This window comes from Cetorhinus maximus, chromosome 10 (genome assembly GCF_964194155.1).
Source record: "Cetorhinus maximus chromosome 10, sCetMax3.hap1.1, whole genome shotgun sequence".
NCBI classification, from domain to species: Eukaryota; Metazoa; Chordata; class Chondrichthyes; order Lamniformes; family Cetorhinidae; genus Cetorhinus; species Cetorhinus maximus.
The window spans coordinates 93,943,535-93,960,765 of NC_135888.1; the positions used below are offsets into that span (position 1 = coordinate 93,943,535).

The 17,231-nt window shown below is 41.3% G+C and overlaps 1 protein-coding gene across 3 annotated transcripts in view; it reads right to left on the minus strand.

Annotated features, from left to right (window-relative positions):
• Window positions 1-16,880, minus strand: part of LOC144685840 (protein phosphatase 3 catalytic subunit alpha-like) — a 492,753-nt gene extending 475,873 nt beyond the window's left edge. The window contains exon 1 of one of the 3 annotated variants that reach the window (XM_078550784.1): window positions 16,719-16,880. In XM_078550784.1, the coding sequence (XP_078406910.1) occupies window positions 16,719-16,773 (55 nt within the window). In that variant the 5' untranslated portion in view covers window positions 16,774-16,880. The remainder of the gene's footprint in view (window positions 1-16,718) is intronic. The other 2 variants (XM_078550785.1, XM_078550786.1) reach the window with 2 other exon arrangements.
• Window positions 16,881-17,231: the final 351 nt, after the last annotated feature.

The following is a 17,231-nucleotide window of genomic DNA, read 5'->3' on the forward strand; positions in this document are numbered from 1 at the left end:
TTTGCCACAAGATGGCTGAATTTATTAGCTCAAATAGAAATAAATGAGTATGATATCATAGCCATTATAGGGACATAGTTGCAAGGTGACAAAGTTTGGGACCTGAATATTCAAGAGTATTTGAACATTTTTGAAGGACAGGAGGAAAGGAAACAGAGATGGGGCAGCTCTGTTCATAAAGATTTGGATCAGTATAATAGGTGAGTGATTATGTTGGTTCAAAAGATCAAGATGTAGAATCAGTTTGGGTGTAGGTGTGGAATAGCAAAGGGAAGAAGTCACTAGTGGGAGTAGTTTATAGGAACCTAACAGTAGCTACACAGTAGGACAAAGTATATAACAAGTAGTAATGGGGGCTTGCAATAACCATGGGTGACTTTAATCTTCATATTGATGGGACAAATGAAATTTGTAAAGGTAGCCTGGAGGATGAGTTCATAAATGGTATTCGGGACAAATTTTTAGAATAATAGATTCTGGAACCTACCAGGGACCAGATTGTTTTGGACCTGGCAATGTGTAATGAGACGGGATTAATTAAAGGCCTCACTGTAAAGGATCCTCTAGGCAAGAGTAATCATAACATGATAAAATTTTACATTTAGTTTGAGTGAGAAATGTGGGTCCATAATCGTGTTTTAGGCATAAATAAAGGCTATAACAAGGGAATGAAGACAGAGTAGGCTAAAGTGGACTGAGTAAATAGGTTTAAAGAGTAAGATGGTAGAGAAGCATTGGCAGACATTTAGGAAGTTATTTCATAACTTTCAACAAAGGTCAATTCCATTGAGGAAGAAAGAATCTACTAGAAGGATGCACAATCTATGGCTAACTAAGGAAGTTCAGCGTGGTATCAAATTGAAAGAAAAGGCATGCAATGCTGCGAAGTTTAGTGGTAGGCCAGAATTGAAAATGTTTTAGAAAGCAGCAAAGGATAACTAAAGAAGTAATGAAGAGGGAGAAATTGGAGAATGAGAGAAAACTAGCAAGAAATATAAAAATATACAGTAAAAGCTTCTACAAGTATCTAAAAAAGGAAAAAATAGCTAAAGTGAGCATCGATCCCTTAGAGACTGAGGCAAGGGAATTAATAATGGGAAATGAGGAAATGGCAGAAGCCTTGAACAAGTATTTTGTATCTATCTTCACGGTAGATGACAAAAAAAATCCCAAAAATAGTAGAAAATCATGAGGCAAAAGGGAGGGAGGAACTTAAACAATCACTGTCACTAGAGAAAAAGTAATGGGAGTAGTAATGGAAATTAAGGCTGTCAAGCCCTCTAGACCTAATGGCCTGCATCATAGGGTTTTAGGTTGTAATCTTCTAAAGTTTCCTAGGGCAGGATCTTCCGGTTGGCGAGCGGGGGCGGGGCCCACTCACTGACATGTAAAATGACGCAGGATGACGTCGGGCAGAACTCCTGATGTCACCCCGCGTCATTTCCATTTTCAGGTTGGCAGGGGTGCAGCTGAATCAGCTGCGCACCCGCCAACCTGTCAACGGCCTATTGAGGCCATTGAAAAAATAATTAACATCATTAATGGACCTGCCCGTCCAACCTTAAGGGTGGCGGGTAGGCCGGGAGCGCTGGCGGGCTTCAGAAAAAGCATGAAACCTCATCCACGGGCGGGGTGAGGTTTCATGAGGGTATTTAAATATTTAATAAAGGTTTCAATAAAAGTTATGGACATGTCCCAACTCATGTGGCAGTGTCACATGAGGGGACATGTCAGGGAAATCTTGCTATCATTTGTTTAACAGTTTTTAATTTGGAGCTAATCTCCCTGAGGCAGCACTTAGATCACTCTAGGTTGAGGGAATCCCCCCTCCACCACCCGCACAGGGAGCACATAGCACTTCCTGGCAGACATCATGCTGGGTGGGTCTTAATTGGCCCACCCACGTAAAATGGTGGCACCTGCCCGTGCCCATTCTCGCACTTCCCCCACAATGGGGGGAAAAATTTTCCCTAGATTCCAGAAAGGTCCCAGTGGATTGCAAAACCACAAATGTAATGCCTCTGTTCAAGGGAGGGATAAATGGGTTATTTTCAGGATGGAGAACTTTAACTAGTGGAGTGTCACAGCGATCAGCGCTGGGACCTCAACTATTTACAATCTATAATAATAACTTGGATAAAGGGAGCATTTCTATTGTAGCCAAATCTGTTGACGATACAAAGATAGGTAGGAATGCAAGTTGTGAGGAGAATGCAAAGGGCTGGATTTGCACCACTGAGGCCAGCAGCTTGGCGTACCCTTGGGAAAATGTGCCCCGAATGTCATAATTTTCATTGCGGGGGGGGGAGTGGAGAGGGTGTGGAATAAAGTCAGATGTGTCGGCCCTGGATACAGATCAGAGGCGGTCACAGGGATTGCTGAGGGCTGAGGCGAGCCAGTTAAAAGGTCACTTTGATTCTCAGCGGCTTTGTCCCAGTTGTTTTGTTAAATGTTAGGCCCTCTATCCCTCAACCCTCAAACTCCCTCATCCCCCCCACCCACTCCCCATGCTCCATCCATGCCAACTCATGCCCGCCCAAGCCCCCACCCATCCCCAATGGCTCCTCATACCCACCATGCTAACCCATTCTCCCTATTCATTCCCATTGCCCCTTATAACCCCTATACCAACTTAGTGCCAACTCATAACCCTCCACCCACCACCCTTTGCCCTTACACCCTCCATGCCAACTCACTTAGTATCCACCATGGGTAGCCCTCAGGAGCAATGTTAAGAGAAGGTTTAAGTATCTATTACAGACTTCACTATGTAAAAAACACTCTCATTCATGAAAGTCCACTCCATATATTTAAATCCCCTCAAGTACTTAATCCCTTGTTTAAAAAAATTATATTCATAACTCCACATCAACGACAGCAAATCATTTTATACCCTCTTTGAGCTATCAATCAACTTGTGAATTTACAGCTCCCACCCTCCCCCACCCACCACTGTGATAATGAGTGGTTGTGGAAAGCAGTCAAGCAGCTAATAATGCTATAATGATAGCCTTTAGGGTTATGTCAACAAACAACTACTGAAACTTCTAGAATTAATTATTTTATTCTCACAGACACAGGCAGGCAGTTGTTTCTCAAATTTTAAAGGGAAGGGAATTTAAATAATTTGACAGCTTCACAATTCTACATACCTCATCTGCCCTTCAAGAGCACTTAGGTCTCCACCACAAAGTCATGAAACACACACTGTGGGTTGAGGCCATTCCTGGAGTGATTCCTGATTCATAATTTGCTACTGTGTGGTTCATGCCCTGCCCCCTTTCCCCACCAGCAAAAATTGGATCTGCCAGAATTGGGGTGGGATTTCCAGATCTGTGTCCTTTCCGCCATTTTTAAATATCTGCAGCGTCTCCGTGACTCAACGAAAATCCAGCTCAAAGAGTGTACAAAGGGATATAGATCGGTAAGTGAATGAGCAAATGTTTGGCAAATGGAGTATAATGTGGAAAAATGTGAGGTTGTCCACCTTGGCAGGAAGAATAGAAAAGCAGAATATTATTTAAATGGAAAGTGTCTGCAGGGTGCTGCAGTGCAGAGGGACCTGGTACATGAATCACAAAAAGTCAATATGCAGGTACAACATGTAATTAGGAAGGCAAAAGAAATGTTGGCCTTTATTGCAAGGAGGATGCAGTATGAAAGTGGGGAACTCTTGCTACAACTATACAGGGCATTGGTGAGACCACACCTAGGCCACTGTGTACAATTTTGGTCACTTCACTTAAGAATGAACATACTTGAGTTCAGAGAAAGTTCACTAGGCTGCTTCCTGGTATTTGCCTTATGAGGAAAGGCTGATCATGCTGGGCCTATACTCATTTCAGTTTAGAAGAATGAGAGATGATCTTATTGAAACACAAGATTCTGAGGGGACGTAACAGGTTACATGTAGAAAGGATGCTTTCACTTGGGGAAATCTAGAACCAGGGTTCATATTTTCAAAATAAGGGCTCTCCCATTTAAGATGGCGATGAGGAGGGAATTCTTCTCTCAGAGGGTTGTTATTGTTTGCAATTCTCTCCCTTGGAGGGTAAGTGGAGGCTATGTCGTTGAATATATTCAAGATAGACAGATTTTTAACTGACAAGGGAGGCTCAGTTCTGTTGAAGGGTCATTGGACTCGAAACGTCAACTCTTTTCTTCTCCACCGATGCTGCCAGACCTGCTGAGTTTTTCCAGGTAATTCTGTTTTTGTTTTTGTTTTGGATTTCCAGCATCCGCAGTAGTTTTTTGTTTTTATTATTATATTATTAAGGGAGGCAAGAGTATGGGTACGCAGGCAGGGAAGTGGAGTTAAGGCCACAGTCAGATCAGCCATGATCCCACAGAATGGCGGAGCAGACTCAAGTGGCTGAATGGCCTACACCTGGTCCTATTCCTTATATTCTTATGTTTCATGTTAAAAGGGACTGCAAGCCACCAAAGAAATCAGCAGGTAATTTATTTTTACTTATCTTATTGTGGATCCAGGAGGAGCAGGAATCCTCCTTCCTCCACATTAGTACTGTGGGCTGTTAGCAGTGACATCCCCACACCATCTGCCATTTACTTCTGGATTTAGCTTTTGGCTTGATCAGCTTGCACATTCACCAAACTTTGTAAGGCTTGGCTGGCAAGCCAAATTGGATTACCAGATTGGCACATACCGCTCTCTGGATTTATCACAATGAAGCCCAAGAACAGTACTCAAGCGCCTCTCTTCTGATGCTCGAGTCTCGTGTGCCAACCATTTTATGCCCAATAACAGGTAGCATCAAATTTAGACTTCTGCATGCATTGAATACATTATGTACTCGTGGGCCATCTTCTTCCCTCTCATCTATTGCTTTTATCATTTCAAAGGTTAATTTAACTTGCTTGCAAATAGGGGAGAATGGACTCATTCTAATAATATTTAATAATATTAGCTTCCAGAATGTAATCACAACCTCAAGATAGCAATGTGAAGTAACCTAAATCTAGCTTAGATGCTGCAATTCCACCAGCAAACTCAATATTAAATACACCAATCATTAATGTAAGTCAATTCAACTCATACATCCTCATACATCAGCATGTGAATTGCTTCAAACAGACTACAGATTTGTAGACAACAAAGAGGTAACTATGTTTATATCTATATATATATATATATATATATATATATAATATATAGTACAGCTTTGACTCTTATCTCTCATTGTAAACCTACTGACCTAGAAAAAAAAGCTATTGCCATAAGATCAAGACAAATTCAAGATAAATTTGCAGTTCTGGGTAATTCTTACCAAGATCATAAATAAACGTTGAGGCAATAGCTTTTTGCCACAGGCATCATCTCTGATTTTAATTTAGATAATTCAATGTAGAGTTATAAGGGCACAACATCTTGAAAGTTGTGCTCCATTGTTTGGATTTTTGTGCAACTACAGAGAAATACTAGGAACTAAATTTTACAATAGCATTTTTAAAAATAATTTTTAAAATATTTTTTAAAAAAATTTTCTTTATTCTTTCATGGGATATGGGCATTATTGGCAAGGCCAGCATTTGTTGCCCATCCCTAATTGCCCTTGAACTGACCTTGCTAAGTCATTTCAGAGGGCAGTTAAGAGTCAACCACATTGCTGTAGGTCCGGAATCACATGTAGGCCAGACCTGGTAGGGATGGCATGTTTCCTTCCCTAAAGGACATTAGTGAAACAAATGGGTGCTTACGACAACCGATGATAGTTTCATGGTTCCCATCACTGCTTTACATTCCACGTTTATGAACTGAATTCAAATTCCACGAGCTGCCATGGTGGGATTTGGACCCATGGCCCCAGAGCATTTGCCTGGGTCTCTGGATTACCACTACGCCATGATCCCCCGTTTTTAAAAATATATAAATCTTTTTAGTGCCTGCGATTCATGTTGAGACATACAATGTGCAATTAACTGACCTTTTATCTTCCCTGCATAAAATATATACTCTAAGTATCCCAATAAAGTACATATGTTTTAATATGAAAATACAAACTGATAAATGAGGAAGGATTTACTTTTGCACAATGAGCTTGTGCATTTAGGCTAATAGTGTCATATCTTGCTCATGTGGATAAAATTCAGCACAATTTTCTTTAAAAAAAATGATTTGGTCATAATGAAAGTAAATTCTGTTTATTAATCTTGAGAATAATACCTGAATTGCAAAAGAATGAACTAGAGGAGGAAACTTTTGGATGAGTTTGTATACCCAGCAAATACCAACCTTAGTTTCCATGTTGAACTATCTCCTTTGAACTTCAAACTTATAGACTCCCCACTTTAAGTGACCCTGTAAGCACAAGGCAGACGTAAGCTATTCGGAATGTCTGAAGCATTTTTAAAGATAATGGTCTAAAAATTGATTTGTTCTTGTTTTTGGGTGTGGAGGTCACAATTCACAATCAACCCATGCCAGGCCCAGTTAAGGCAAGCAGCATGCAAACTTCATGCTGCCTCCTCAGTTGAATGATTGTGGCATTCAGCTGAGTGTGATCTGCTCAAAAGAGGATCCAGCAGCTTGTGTGGCTGGGATGTGTTCCAGTCAGCCTGCACCTCTTAAAGGAGAGTTGTTGCTGACTGCATCTGGTACAAGTGGCTAAAAGGCAAAGAATGGCAAATGGAACAACACCAAGGGAGAGGTTCTCAGATGTGGAACTAAGATCTTAAACAGGATGTCAAAAGTACGAAAGAGAACATGTTTCTGCAGGGGGAGGGGTGGGGGGCAGAAGGCCCTCCAGGAGCACACTCAGAAAGGAATGGGAACAATTGGCCAGAGAGGTCTATTCCCAGAGTCTCTTCCCTAAGGACCTGACAGACATGGTGCAGGAAGCTTAATGGCCTCATGGGGGTGATCAAGGTCAGTGAATGCATCTTTACATGGCATCTGTTACCCATCACACCACCAACCACTCACGATATTCAATGCACCACACCTACATTATTCACCCATCAACTTTCCCTCCGTAACATCATTCAACTTCACCCTGTCTCAGCTCATCTGCTGCTAAGACCCTCATTCATGCCCTCATTACCTCTGGACTCTAATATTCCAATGGACTCCTGGCTGGTCTCCCACATTCTACCCTCCTAAACTTGAGGTCATCCAAACTTGTAGCAAGTCCTGTTCCCCCATCATCCTGTGCTCGTTGACTGACGTTGCTTCACTGGGAGACACTGTCTTGAGTTTAAGTTCTCATACTTTTTACAAATATATCCATAACTTTGCCCCTCCCTATTTCTGTAATCTCCTCCAGCCCCTCAACCCTCCAAGATATCAGCACTCCTCCAATTCTGACCTCTTGTGTATTCCCACCTATAATTACTCCACCACTGGAGGCCATGCCATCAGTAGCCTAGGCCCCAAGCTCTGGATTTCTCTTCTTACACCTCTCTGCCTCTCCATCTTGTTTTCCTCCTTTAAGACATTGCTTAAAACATACCTCTTTGACCAAGCTTTTGGTCATCTGAACTATCTCCTTATGTGGCCTGATGTCATACTTTATTTTATACTACTCCAGTGAAGCGCCTTCAGACATTTCATTATGTTAAAGGTATTATATAAATATAAGGTGTTGTTGTTGTTATCGTCTCTAGCAGTTAGGACTTTGGCCGAATGTTCAGATGCTCCTCCACAACCTCACGCACCAATGATGCCAGCCTCATGCACATCTCTTGCTGCTTCCATATATCTCCAGCTATTCAGCTATAGCAGGCATATCAGCCAAACACAGTGCAACACACTCACTGGTATTCTTCCCTTGCTCTTACAGGACAAGTTGACCCATAACTGCAGGGAACATCACGGAACTGGAGGGGGACAGGCACACCTGAACCCGCTAGGCCAGCTGTCAGAAACTGTGCTCAGTATCATGAGGCCAGCTTTCACAGAAAGCATTGCAACCACCACCACCGGTCTGGGTGATGGTATGTTCTTGCCTTATGGTCCTTCCCAAATGCCACTTCACCCCCATCCTGCTTTCTGGCACCAAGTGCAAGCTGCTGATCATGTGACCATGGAGTCTTGTTTTCCACCCTACCGCTCCTACCTTCTCTCACTCCAACTCAGATATCCGATGGCAGAAAGTCAAAGAACTGCCACCAGGCCAGGGCCAACTAGTGCAGCTTCATGAGGAAGGTGAGAGCTGCGAATGACCTCTGAAGAACTGTCCCTCGCAGCCACCAGCTCAGGTATCGGCACTGTGCTTACTTTAGAGGTTCTGCTACCAGTTCAAATACTAGCACTGCATGCACCTTAGAGGCTAGTATAGAGTCAGGATCTGTGTGTGGTGAGTCACCGGGCATGAGTTGGATGCAACTCGGTCAGAGGAAAAAGACAGTTTATGTGCCAGCACCCTAGAGGGCAAGGTCATAGATGATTCTACTACAGGAACTCAGGTAAGAATTTTGAAGGGGCAGCCTATAGGGGAACACTGATGAACATACACCTCGAGCTGCTTGGTGCAATGGCAGTCCTACCAGATAGCCTCTTGTCACTGTCAAGGAAGATGAAGGGGCTTGGCTCTAACGTGGCACAGGGCATCACACAGAGCCCATCCTTACCAGTGTGTAAGTGTTGACCAGGCGTGTGACAGCAATTGCAGACCCAGCCATGATCCAACATCTGGTGGCCGCTGTCTCAGCTTCTATTGCATCTCATTGCATCTCAGTACTGCAGTGGAAACTTAGACAGAGGCCATGAGATCCACTTTAATACCATACAAGCTCAGACTGGTTGTGGATCTCGATGTTCAAAGGGGCATGCAGGTTGAGACAGCCATCCAGCAATTAGTCTTCCAACAAATAACTAGAATTACTGAGACAACTTCCCAGGGTGGGGCAGCAGCTTGGGGGTACACAAGCCTGTTGTCCTCACCCAGGATGACAGTATTCGTGCTCAAACAAGTGCCACCCCACCAGTGCCCTTTCTGTTGTCGCTCGAACAGCCAGCCCAAACTGTTACAGCCAATGCTGAGGCAATCAAAAACGGAACCATCAAAGCCCAGAGCTACTGGAAGGCCATCTGCAGTATCCATCCATGAAAGTCAGCAGTCTTCCACCATGCTGCAACCACTGGGGTAGCACTTTATAAGACACGAGGTCAGACATCTGCAAGACAGGCAGAAGAAAAAGGTGAATTGTTCAGTATTATGTATATATTATTGGATGTGTTCTTGGGTAAAGTTCTTGTGGACATGTTTTTTTTTCTGGTGTGACTTTTATTGCAGGATTTTGGCCAAGAGAATGATGTGATGGAATGTCAAGTGGGGAAGTGGGGACTTGTGGAGTAATGGCGATGATGGGATGATGTGCTAAGGGAACTGGAGTCTTAGTAGCCACTCACAGGGGACCTGTTCAGAGTGAAGAGGTCCTGGATGCCTCCTCCTTGCCTTCTCTTCTTCCTCGATCCAAGGTGGTCTCCGTATGCTTGGTGATGAGAGCTGCGCCCTCAAAATAGCAGGGTTGTGGCAGATGCAGATCACCACGAATTTGGAGGCATGCCAGGATGCACACTGCAGAAATGTTGCTTGAAAATGTAGATGGTCTGTTCCACGATATTCTATGTGGCAGTATAACTCTCATTGTAGGCCCTTTGTCCTTGTGTGATTTGATGGCGGAGGGAGTCATGAGCCAAGTGTATAGCAGTGTACCTTGTCCAAGCAGCCAGCTTCTAGTTCTTCATGGTGGCCCAAAGGCAACAGGAATGGCAGGTTATCTCAGAATGAAGGTGTTGTGGTTGCTGCCAGGATAGTGGGCATTCACCAACACGATCGTTGGGCATGGTCGCACACTAATTGCACATTGATAGGGAGAACACCTAGCGGTTCCTGTACCTCTTCCCATTTACACATGGGGCCTGCAGATTCATACGTGTGAAGTTGATGATTTCTCGCACCATTGGGAATACCACTACCCTGGCAAAACCATGTGCTGACTCATCCTGCCTTTCTGTACCTAGAGAGAACATTATTAACTCTCCTCTCCTCATATGCAGGGCCTCCACCACATCTTGGACGCAGCACTGGACAGCATACTGGAATATGTTTGCAAAGTCACCTGTTCCCACCTGGATGGATTCAGGTTGAGAGTAACAAGGACCTTGGCGGTCACTGACACCATCCCCACCTTACTGTGAGGTTGCAGATCCTGTTGAAGGAGATGACACATTTCAGTGACCACTTCCTTGGTGAATTCCAGACACATCAGGCATTGCTTTTGCCTTATGCGGAGGTAGAAGTACTCCCTGAAAATCTTTGGTGGATAGGGCCTTCTGTGACAAACCCTCCTCCTCCCTCTCTGCAGAGCTTCCACTCTCTGCAATTTCAGCTCCATTTTTGTGCTCCAGACCCAGAAGCACAGCAACTATAATGCCCATAACTGTTGCAATCTTTCACTGGACAGGTCACAAAATTCTCCCTATCAGGATGCAGCTAACACTCCCTTCAAAATCCAGCAACTCAGTAAAACACTGCCAAAAACACACCAAAGTACTTCCACAACTATGCAAGAACAACAGCAAATCAAAACCATCTCACCTGCAAGTTAGATGTTTGGCCCTTTAAACAGCACTAATAGGGGAGTTCCTCCCACAGTTGAACATGCTTTTATACACACACGCATGTAAACAACTGCAAAATTTCTACTTCAGGTAAACCAAGCAAACAATCTTGCCAGGAAAGCTAAGGTACTGACATGGATTATGTAGTAAAGATAAATCAAGGTGAGAGAAACAATAGCATATCAAATGCATGCAAGTGCACTGCAAGACATCATTACCTTACCGCAGGAAACATGACCTGTTCATTTTAACATTATTAATATAACAACAGGCCGCCCTCTAATCTGGCTCTGGTCCGTCATGTACTTTGCACTAAATAACTGATTAAAATAATGCTTTTACATGCTTGTCATCAAAATTATGACTTCTGTTTCAGTTTTCCAGATTAATGCTTAAACAACAATGGTGTCATTTTACTTTTGCTTAAATTCATATGAACAACATAGGGAGAAAAAATTAGCATTATGGAGCATGCCCGTTTTTTAAAATCGTTGTACAAACAAGAATACAATTTTATTTTCTCAGTATCGTGGTTATCCTTAATGGTTTGTGCCAACATTTAATGATGACAGCCCACGTGACAATTGCAATACACGTGTATTTTAGAGTCAATATCCAAAATCAATACCTGAAATGGTTACAATGTTAATGCTAACAATGTGTACACACAAAGCATCAATACATTATAATGCTGACATGGACTGCATCTAAAAATATTAAAATGTTAATTGCAAATTTGCATGGAGAAATAAAATATCATTTAGTTAAACATCAACTCTAATTATTCTATTTTGAAAATTCTACTTTTTAATTTTCCCATTTAAAATAATTTTCTCCCTAGTTCAAAAATGATAGCCTAGGTGGAATGTTAATGTACTGGATTTATAACCCAGAGGCCCGGACTAAAGATCCATTGACAGAGGTTCACATCCCACCATGCCAGCTGGGGAATTTAAATTCACCTAATTAACTAAATCAGGAATTAAAAAGCTAGTGTCACAAATGGTGACCATGAAACTACCAGATTCTTGTAAAAACCCATTTGGTTGATTAATGTCCTTTAGGGAAATAAATCTGCCATCCTTATCTAGTCTGGTTTATATGTGACTCCATACTCACAGCGATGTGGTTGACTCTTAACTGACCTCTGAAATAGCCTAGCGACCCATTTAGATTTTTTAAAGAAGGTGGCTCACCATCAGCTTCTCAAGGGCAAAAGGGCTGGGCAATAAATCCTGGCCTTGCCAGAAACACTAACATCCCATTAATTAATCTAAAGAAAAGGCTTTTCTTTCACCATTCTCCATGATTCAGTCAACAGCACTTTTTAAATGGCCAATGTCAAGTTTGTAATCTTACCCTAGATTATTCTCACTTCTGGTATTCTCCATGAGGAAAAAAGTTACTTTAACATTTGCATTTCAACCAAAGAATTCATGTATTGAGTTATGGGTGAGAAGAAGTAACACTTTACTGTGCCAGGACATCCATGGGAAATTCTTTTAAAATTCTTGTGCTTGACAATATAACCTAACAAACAGACAACAAGACAGGTCTCAAAGGCAGTGAAAGTGCAGGGAGACATCTGAGGGGGAAGAAACTGTAGAGGTGTTACTCATAAACTACATGAGAAAGTCTTTGCTTTTCAGTCCATTAAAGCTGGAGGGAAAGTCATTCACAAAGTTAGCACTTTACTCAAATCTCAATAATGTTGGTAAACTTGATTCTGTATTTTTAAACAATTGTGAAAAAAATAAAATCTACATTATCTATATCTCCATAAGTATAGCAAGCAATGTTTTAAAGCAACATTAATCCATTTTGAACTTTTGTTCCCTTGGTTTCCTTAATATTAGATTACTGTCTTGTGGAAATTAAACTGACAGTACTTTACTAACTAGTTCCTATGTGTATGGTTAAAGCCTTGATTTTACTTAATGAACACAGTTTGGCTGCATACACCTTTAAGTTTTGGCAACAGTCTGTGGGTTCAAGATTAAAAAGAGAAAAGAAAGACTTGCATTTATATAGCACTTCTCACAACCACTGGATGTCTGAAAGCACTTTACAGCCAATGAAGTACTTTTTAAAGAGTAATTGCTCTTGTAATGCAGAAAACACAGCAGCTAATATGCGTTCAGCAAACTCCCACAAACAGCAATGTGATAATGGTCAGATAATCTGCTTTTTGCAATGTTGATTGAGGAACAAACATTGACCAAGACACCAGACATAGTGCCACGGGATCTTTTACATCCACCCAAGGTGGGGCTTTGAATTAACATCTAATCTGAAAGACAGCACCTCCAACAGTGTAATTCTCCCTTAGTACTGCAGTGGAGTGCCAGCCTTGAATTGTTTTGCTCAAGCCAGAACCTCATGATTCAGAGCTACAACTACAACAGAGTATGCTACAACTGAGCCATGGCTGACACAGTTGACTAGAGCACAAAATCTAAGCTAACACTCCAGTGTAGTACTGAGGAGATGCTGCATTGTCAAAAGTACCATCTTTCAGGCGAGTCGCTAAACCAAGGTTCTGTTTTCCCTCTCAAGGAGACACAAAAGATCCCATGGCACTATTTCGATAAAGTGCAGGAATGTTCTCCACGGAGTTCTGACTAATATGTATCTCCTCGACCATTAACACGCTGCTGTTTGTGAGACCTTGCTGTGGGTAAATTGGCTGTTGCCTTACCTTCATTACAAAAGTGACTACACTACAAGAGTACTTCACTGGCTGGAAAAGCACTTTGGGACATCCTGAGATCATGAAAGGTACTAACTATATAAATGCAAGTTTCTTTTTCTTTCTATGACATGCTTAACCAGGGCTGAAAAATTACTTTCACCAACTAATCTGAAGGAAGTTACTTTTCTATTTCTGTGAGAGAGAGAGAAGCGAAGCATAGCTTATAATTTACATCAAATACTCAGCAGGCCAGTCAACATCTGTAGAGCAAACAGGTAAGTTAACATTGCAGGTATGGACCCTTCATCAAAACAGTTTGTGATGAAGGGTTCTTAACTGAGAATGTTAACTTGTCTGTTACCTCCAAAATGTTTCCAGCATTTTCTGTTTTTGTGTTTCAGCAACTGCAATGTTTTGCTTTTTGTTATAATTAACATTGGTATTTCTGTAGTTTCACCTTGACTCCTTCAGTCAGATTTTCTGCTGCATCCAATGTTTATGACCTGATGCAATTTCTATCCATTCCACTTAATAGGCGCTCCTCTATAAAAATGCAAGTTCTTGTTGCTAAGCTGAACATTTTTTCTGTTCTCTTCCGAATTAATTTTTTTCTGTCAAAGTTGTAACAGATTTTGACAAGTGAAACGTTAATTTGAATTGAAAAGAATCCTAATTTTTGAGACATCTCTAGTCGTGACAACTTATAATTTTGTAACCTTTAGTGCTGTATTGATATTATAGCAAAGAGCTAAATGTTATTCTTACAAAAGTAGTAAAAAAGGATACAAAATTGCTATACATTTTTGTTTTTGTACATAAATCTGGCTTCACAAAACAAACAATAGAATTGCAAGTAGATTATGTTGCCTGTCACAATTGGTATGAAGCTTGTAATTCACTGTAGCTCACTGTGTGTTTATGCTGTGGCTTTTTAAACTATTCACTTTTGTGTTAGACATGACCAAGTATCTAGCAACTTTTTTATTGCAGAAGCCACTACAGACTACTGTATGGTATCAAGCACAATTATCTTAGGGCAATAGATGGTGCAGTTAAATTGTGGTCAGACCAGGAAATAAGTTGTAATGAAGAAGTTTGAGTCTAGAAGGGGTTTGCAAGCAAAAAGGGAATATTTGGAATTTTGTTTTTACATAACAAAGGTGTGTGAACCATTATTTTGAATGCATACATCAAAAGAAACATTTGAGAGCACAGAACCCAAGACAGAAGTATGTCAGGTATTAGTGGTCGAGTTTAAGACACAAGACGACAATTGTGAACTACCTAGTATAATCCGTAATGGATTTGCTATGCATTTACACATGCAGACAATGACCATTCAACATAGTTGAATTGAATTTTGATACCACCAGTATAATACAATTATTTTTCAAATCAAAACCATGATGTAAATATGTTTTTACACTTTATATTCCCTTACATATTGGTCCAATTGTACATTTTGCTTACACGCTATCACAAAGGCATATATTAATACCATTGACCATCATTTATGAAGGTTTGGGTGAGAAGAGTCGGGAACTGTCTTATTTTCATTAGTTTGGTTCTTTTCCAGTGTCCAGTAGAGTCCAGACTTCAGTCTACGTAGATGGTATGTGTCTTAATGTGCTTATGACCGAAAGCAGGGTGAACATTGCTACTACATTGATAGAATCACCTGGCCACTTGCAACGAAAGTTATACTCATTTCTATGTTGCTTTAACCACCATATTTGAAATATTCTAGATTTTCTTTCCATTTGGATATCTTGATGATAAACTGTACTTTGATTTAAATAATGAGATAAGGAGAGTGTGAAGGAATCAATCCCGCCATCCCATCTCTTCATCAATCAACCTTTTTATAACTCTATCTCCCACACAAGTTTCTATTTATATATTGTTTTTTAAATCCAAATGCTATACAGTAGTGAATCAACTGATAAATTGCACCCCTGAAATAGTAATATATTAGACGGTGAAATTGCAAAACACAACTAACATGAGAAAATGTTTCTTTTTGTGCATGATCCTTAGGTAAATATTAACATTTTTAAAAATTGGCTAACATTTATACAATTCACATATATGCTGTTCAATAATTTTCAATTCCACTTTGTTAATGATGATTGCTTATACATAGGATATGTATCTATCACAGAATGACAGTAATATCTTTACATGCTCACATTTTCTTAATAGTGTGGATGAAATATCTGGGAATCCAATCTAGTCTAAAATCATCCTCAAAGTATGGTTACTCATCAAAATATTCTAAATTTGATGAAACCATTATATAATAAGATTAAAGATAATGTACCAGAATGTAGTAGTTACACTGTTTTAAATGGTAGTTATTCAGTGATAGTGCTATTGCATTCAATCAGAGAATGAACCAACAGCCAATATTCCAGGCAACACGTGAAGATTATCGCATTCTGACGTCTTCTACTCTCCAGTAGAAGGGATTTTTTTTATAATCAGATTCCAATTAACTCCAAAGTACCCTGTGTTTCCATAAACATCACTATGTTGAACAGTGTATAACCATGGCGTGGAATACACTACTGCCACACAGGTAATCCCACTGACTCATTCCACTAATAGCTATCAATCGTGATCTAATTCCAGGGTGACCACGTACACCATTTGCACAATAAACAGATTATTTTTCAAATCCACTTCTAAATAGCAATCTGCAGTGATGCCTATTGCGTGGATGTTCTGAATTCCAGGGGAGACCTTTAAATGAGGGAATCACCCACTCGATGAAATGGACGTTGCCGCGAAGCCACTGCAATAAAACGCATATTCCACTCGGGCGGTGGCTTTAAATGCGAAAATCAAAACAAACGGAAGACTTTATATAAAAAAAAAACAAAGCTATTTCACCGTTCTCATTAATCGTAAAAAAAAGCTCAAATTTATTTTTGCATACGTTGACCAAGTGTGCGTGCGTGCAGATCAGCAGCTGTCACTTGGACAGCGCCAGTCTGCTTATAAAAAATCCTAAATAATTATAGTCTGAAATAGGTATGAAGGTTGACTGCAATAATATCAAACAAGCGACAGCCATACTCAAAAATTTCAGAGGCAAATGTAACTAATGGAATTAGAGGCTTTACACAGCAGTGCAAAGACAGAAATGCAATATTAGAATCTGCAATCACGATAAAATACACGTCTCGGTTACATTTAATTAGCAACGAAAAATATTCAACAACAAACGATTTTTGTTAAGTATCAATATCCACTGCTACATGTTTAGTGTGTTAAAACCGAATGGTAGCCAACCATCTCTATGAGCTCCTAAAGCTTCCACTGAACGATATCACCATCATCACATATGCATTCAGCCGTTTGTAATTTTTTCAGTGTCCGATTTATACTTTTATTTTAATAATCAAATTTGCATTCTATTTCTTTTTAGCTCGTACTCACATTTAACCATCCTTTCCGTGGTAGATATATTTATGTCATTGTTGGACATCTTCATGAGCGAATGCAATGGGTTCAGGCAAGTCTCCGTGGTCCCGAATGAAGCGTGCGGCAGGGATGCAGTTGCTACAGCATCACCCAGGCAGCGCTGCTCCACTCAGAGGGAGGGAGGGAGCGAGCACGCGCGGCGCTGTCACGGCAACCCAGCGCGAGCCGGCGGAGGGAAAAGTCCGGCCACGCCGATGCCGCGAGGCGTGGCCGCGCGCGGCGCCGCGCACGCCCAGACTCGGGGGGAACGTCATGTGACGCGGGGCCGGGCCTTCAAAATGGCGGCCGTTGGGGGAACTCCCACGCAACTGGTGTCAGGGTCAGCCTCATACTGCCCTCTCACGAAGGCACAGGGATACCCTCCCCCGGATACCCTCCCCCCCCCTCCTCTGCCCTCCCCCTCCCACTGCTTAGTGCTGTTATTGTTCTTGCGAAGAAAGGAGAATCCAACACCAGCCGGTAAGGGGG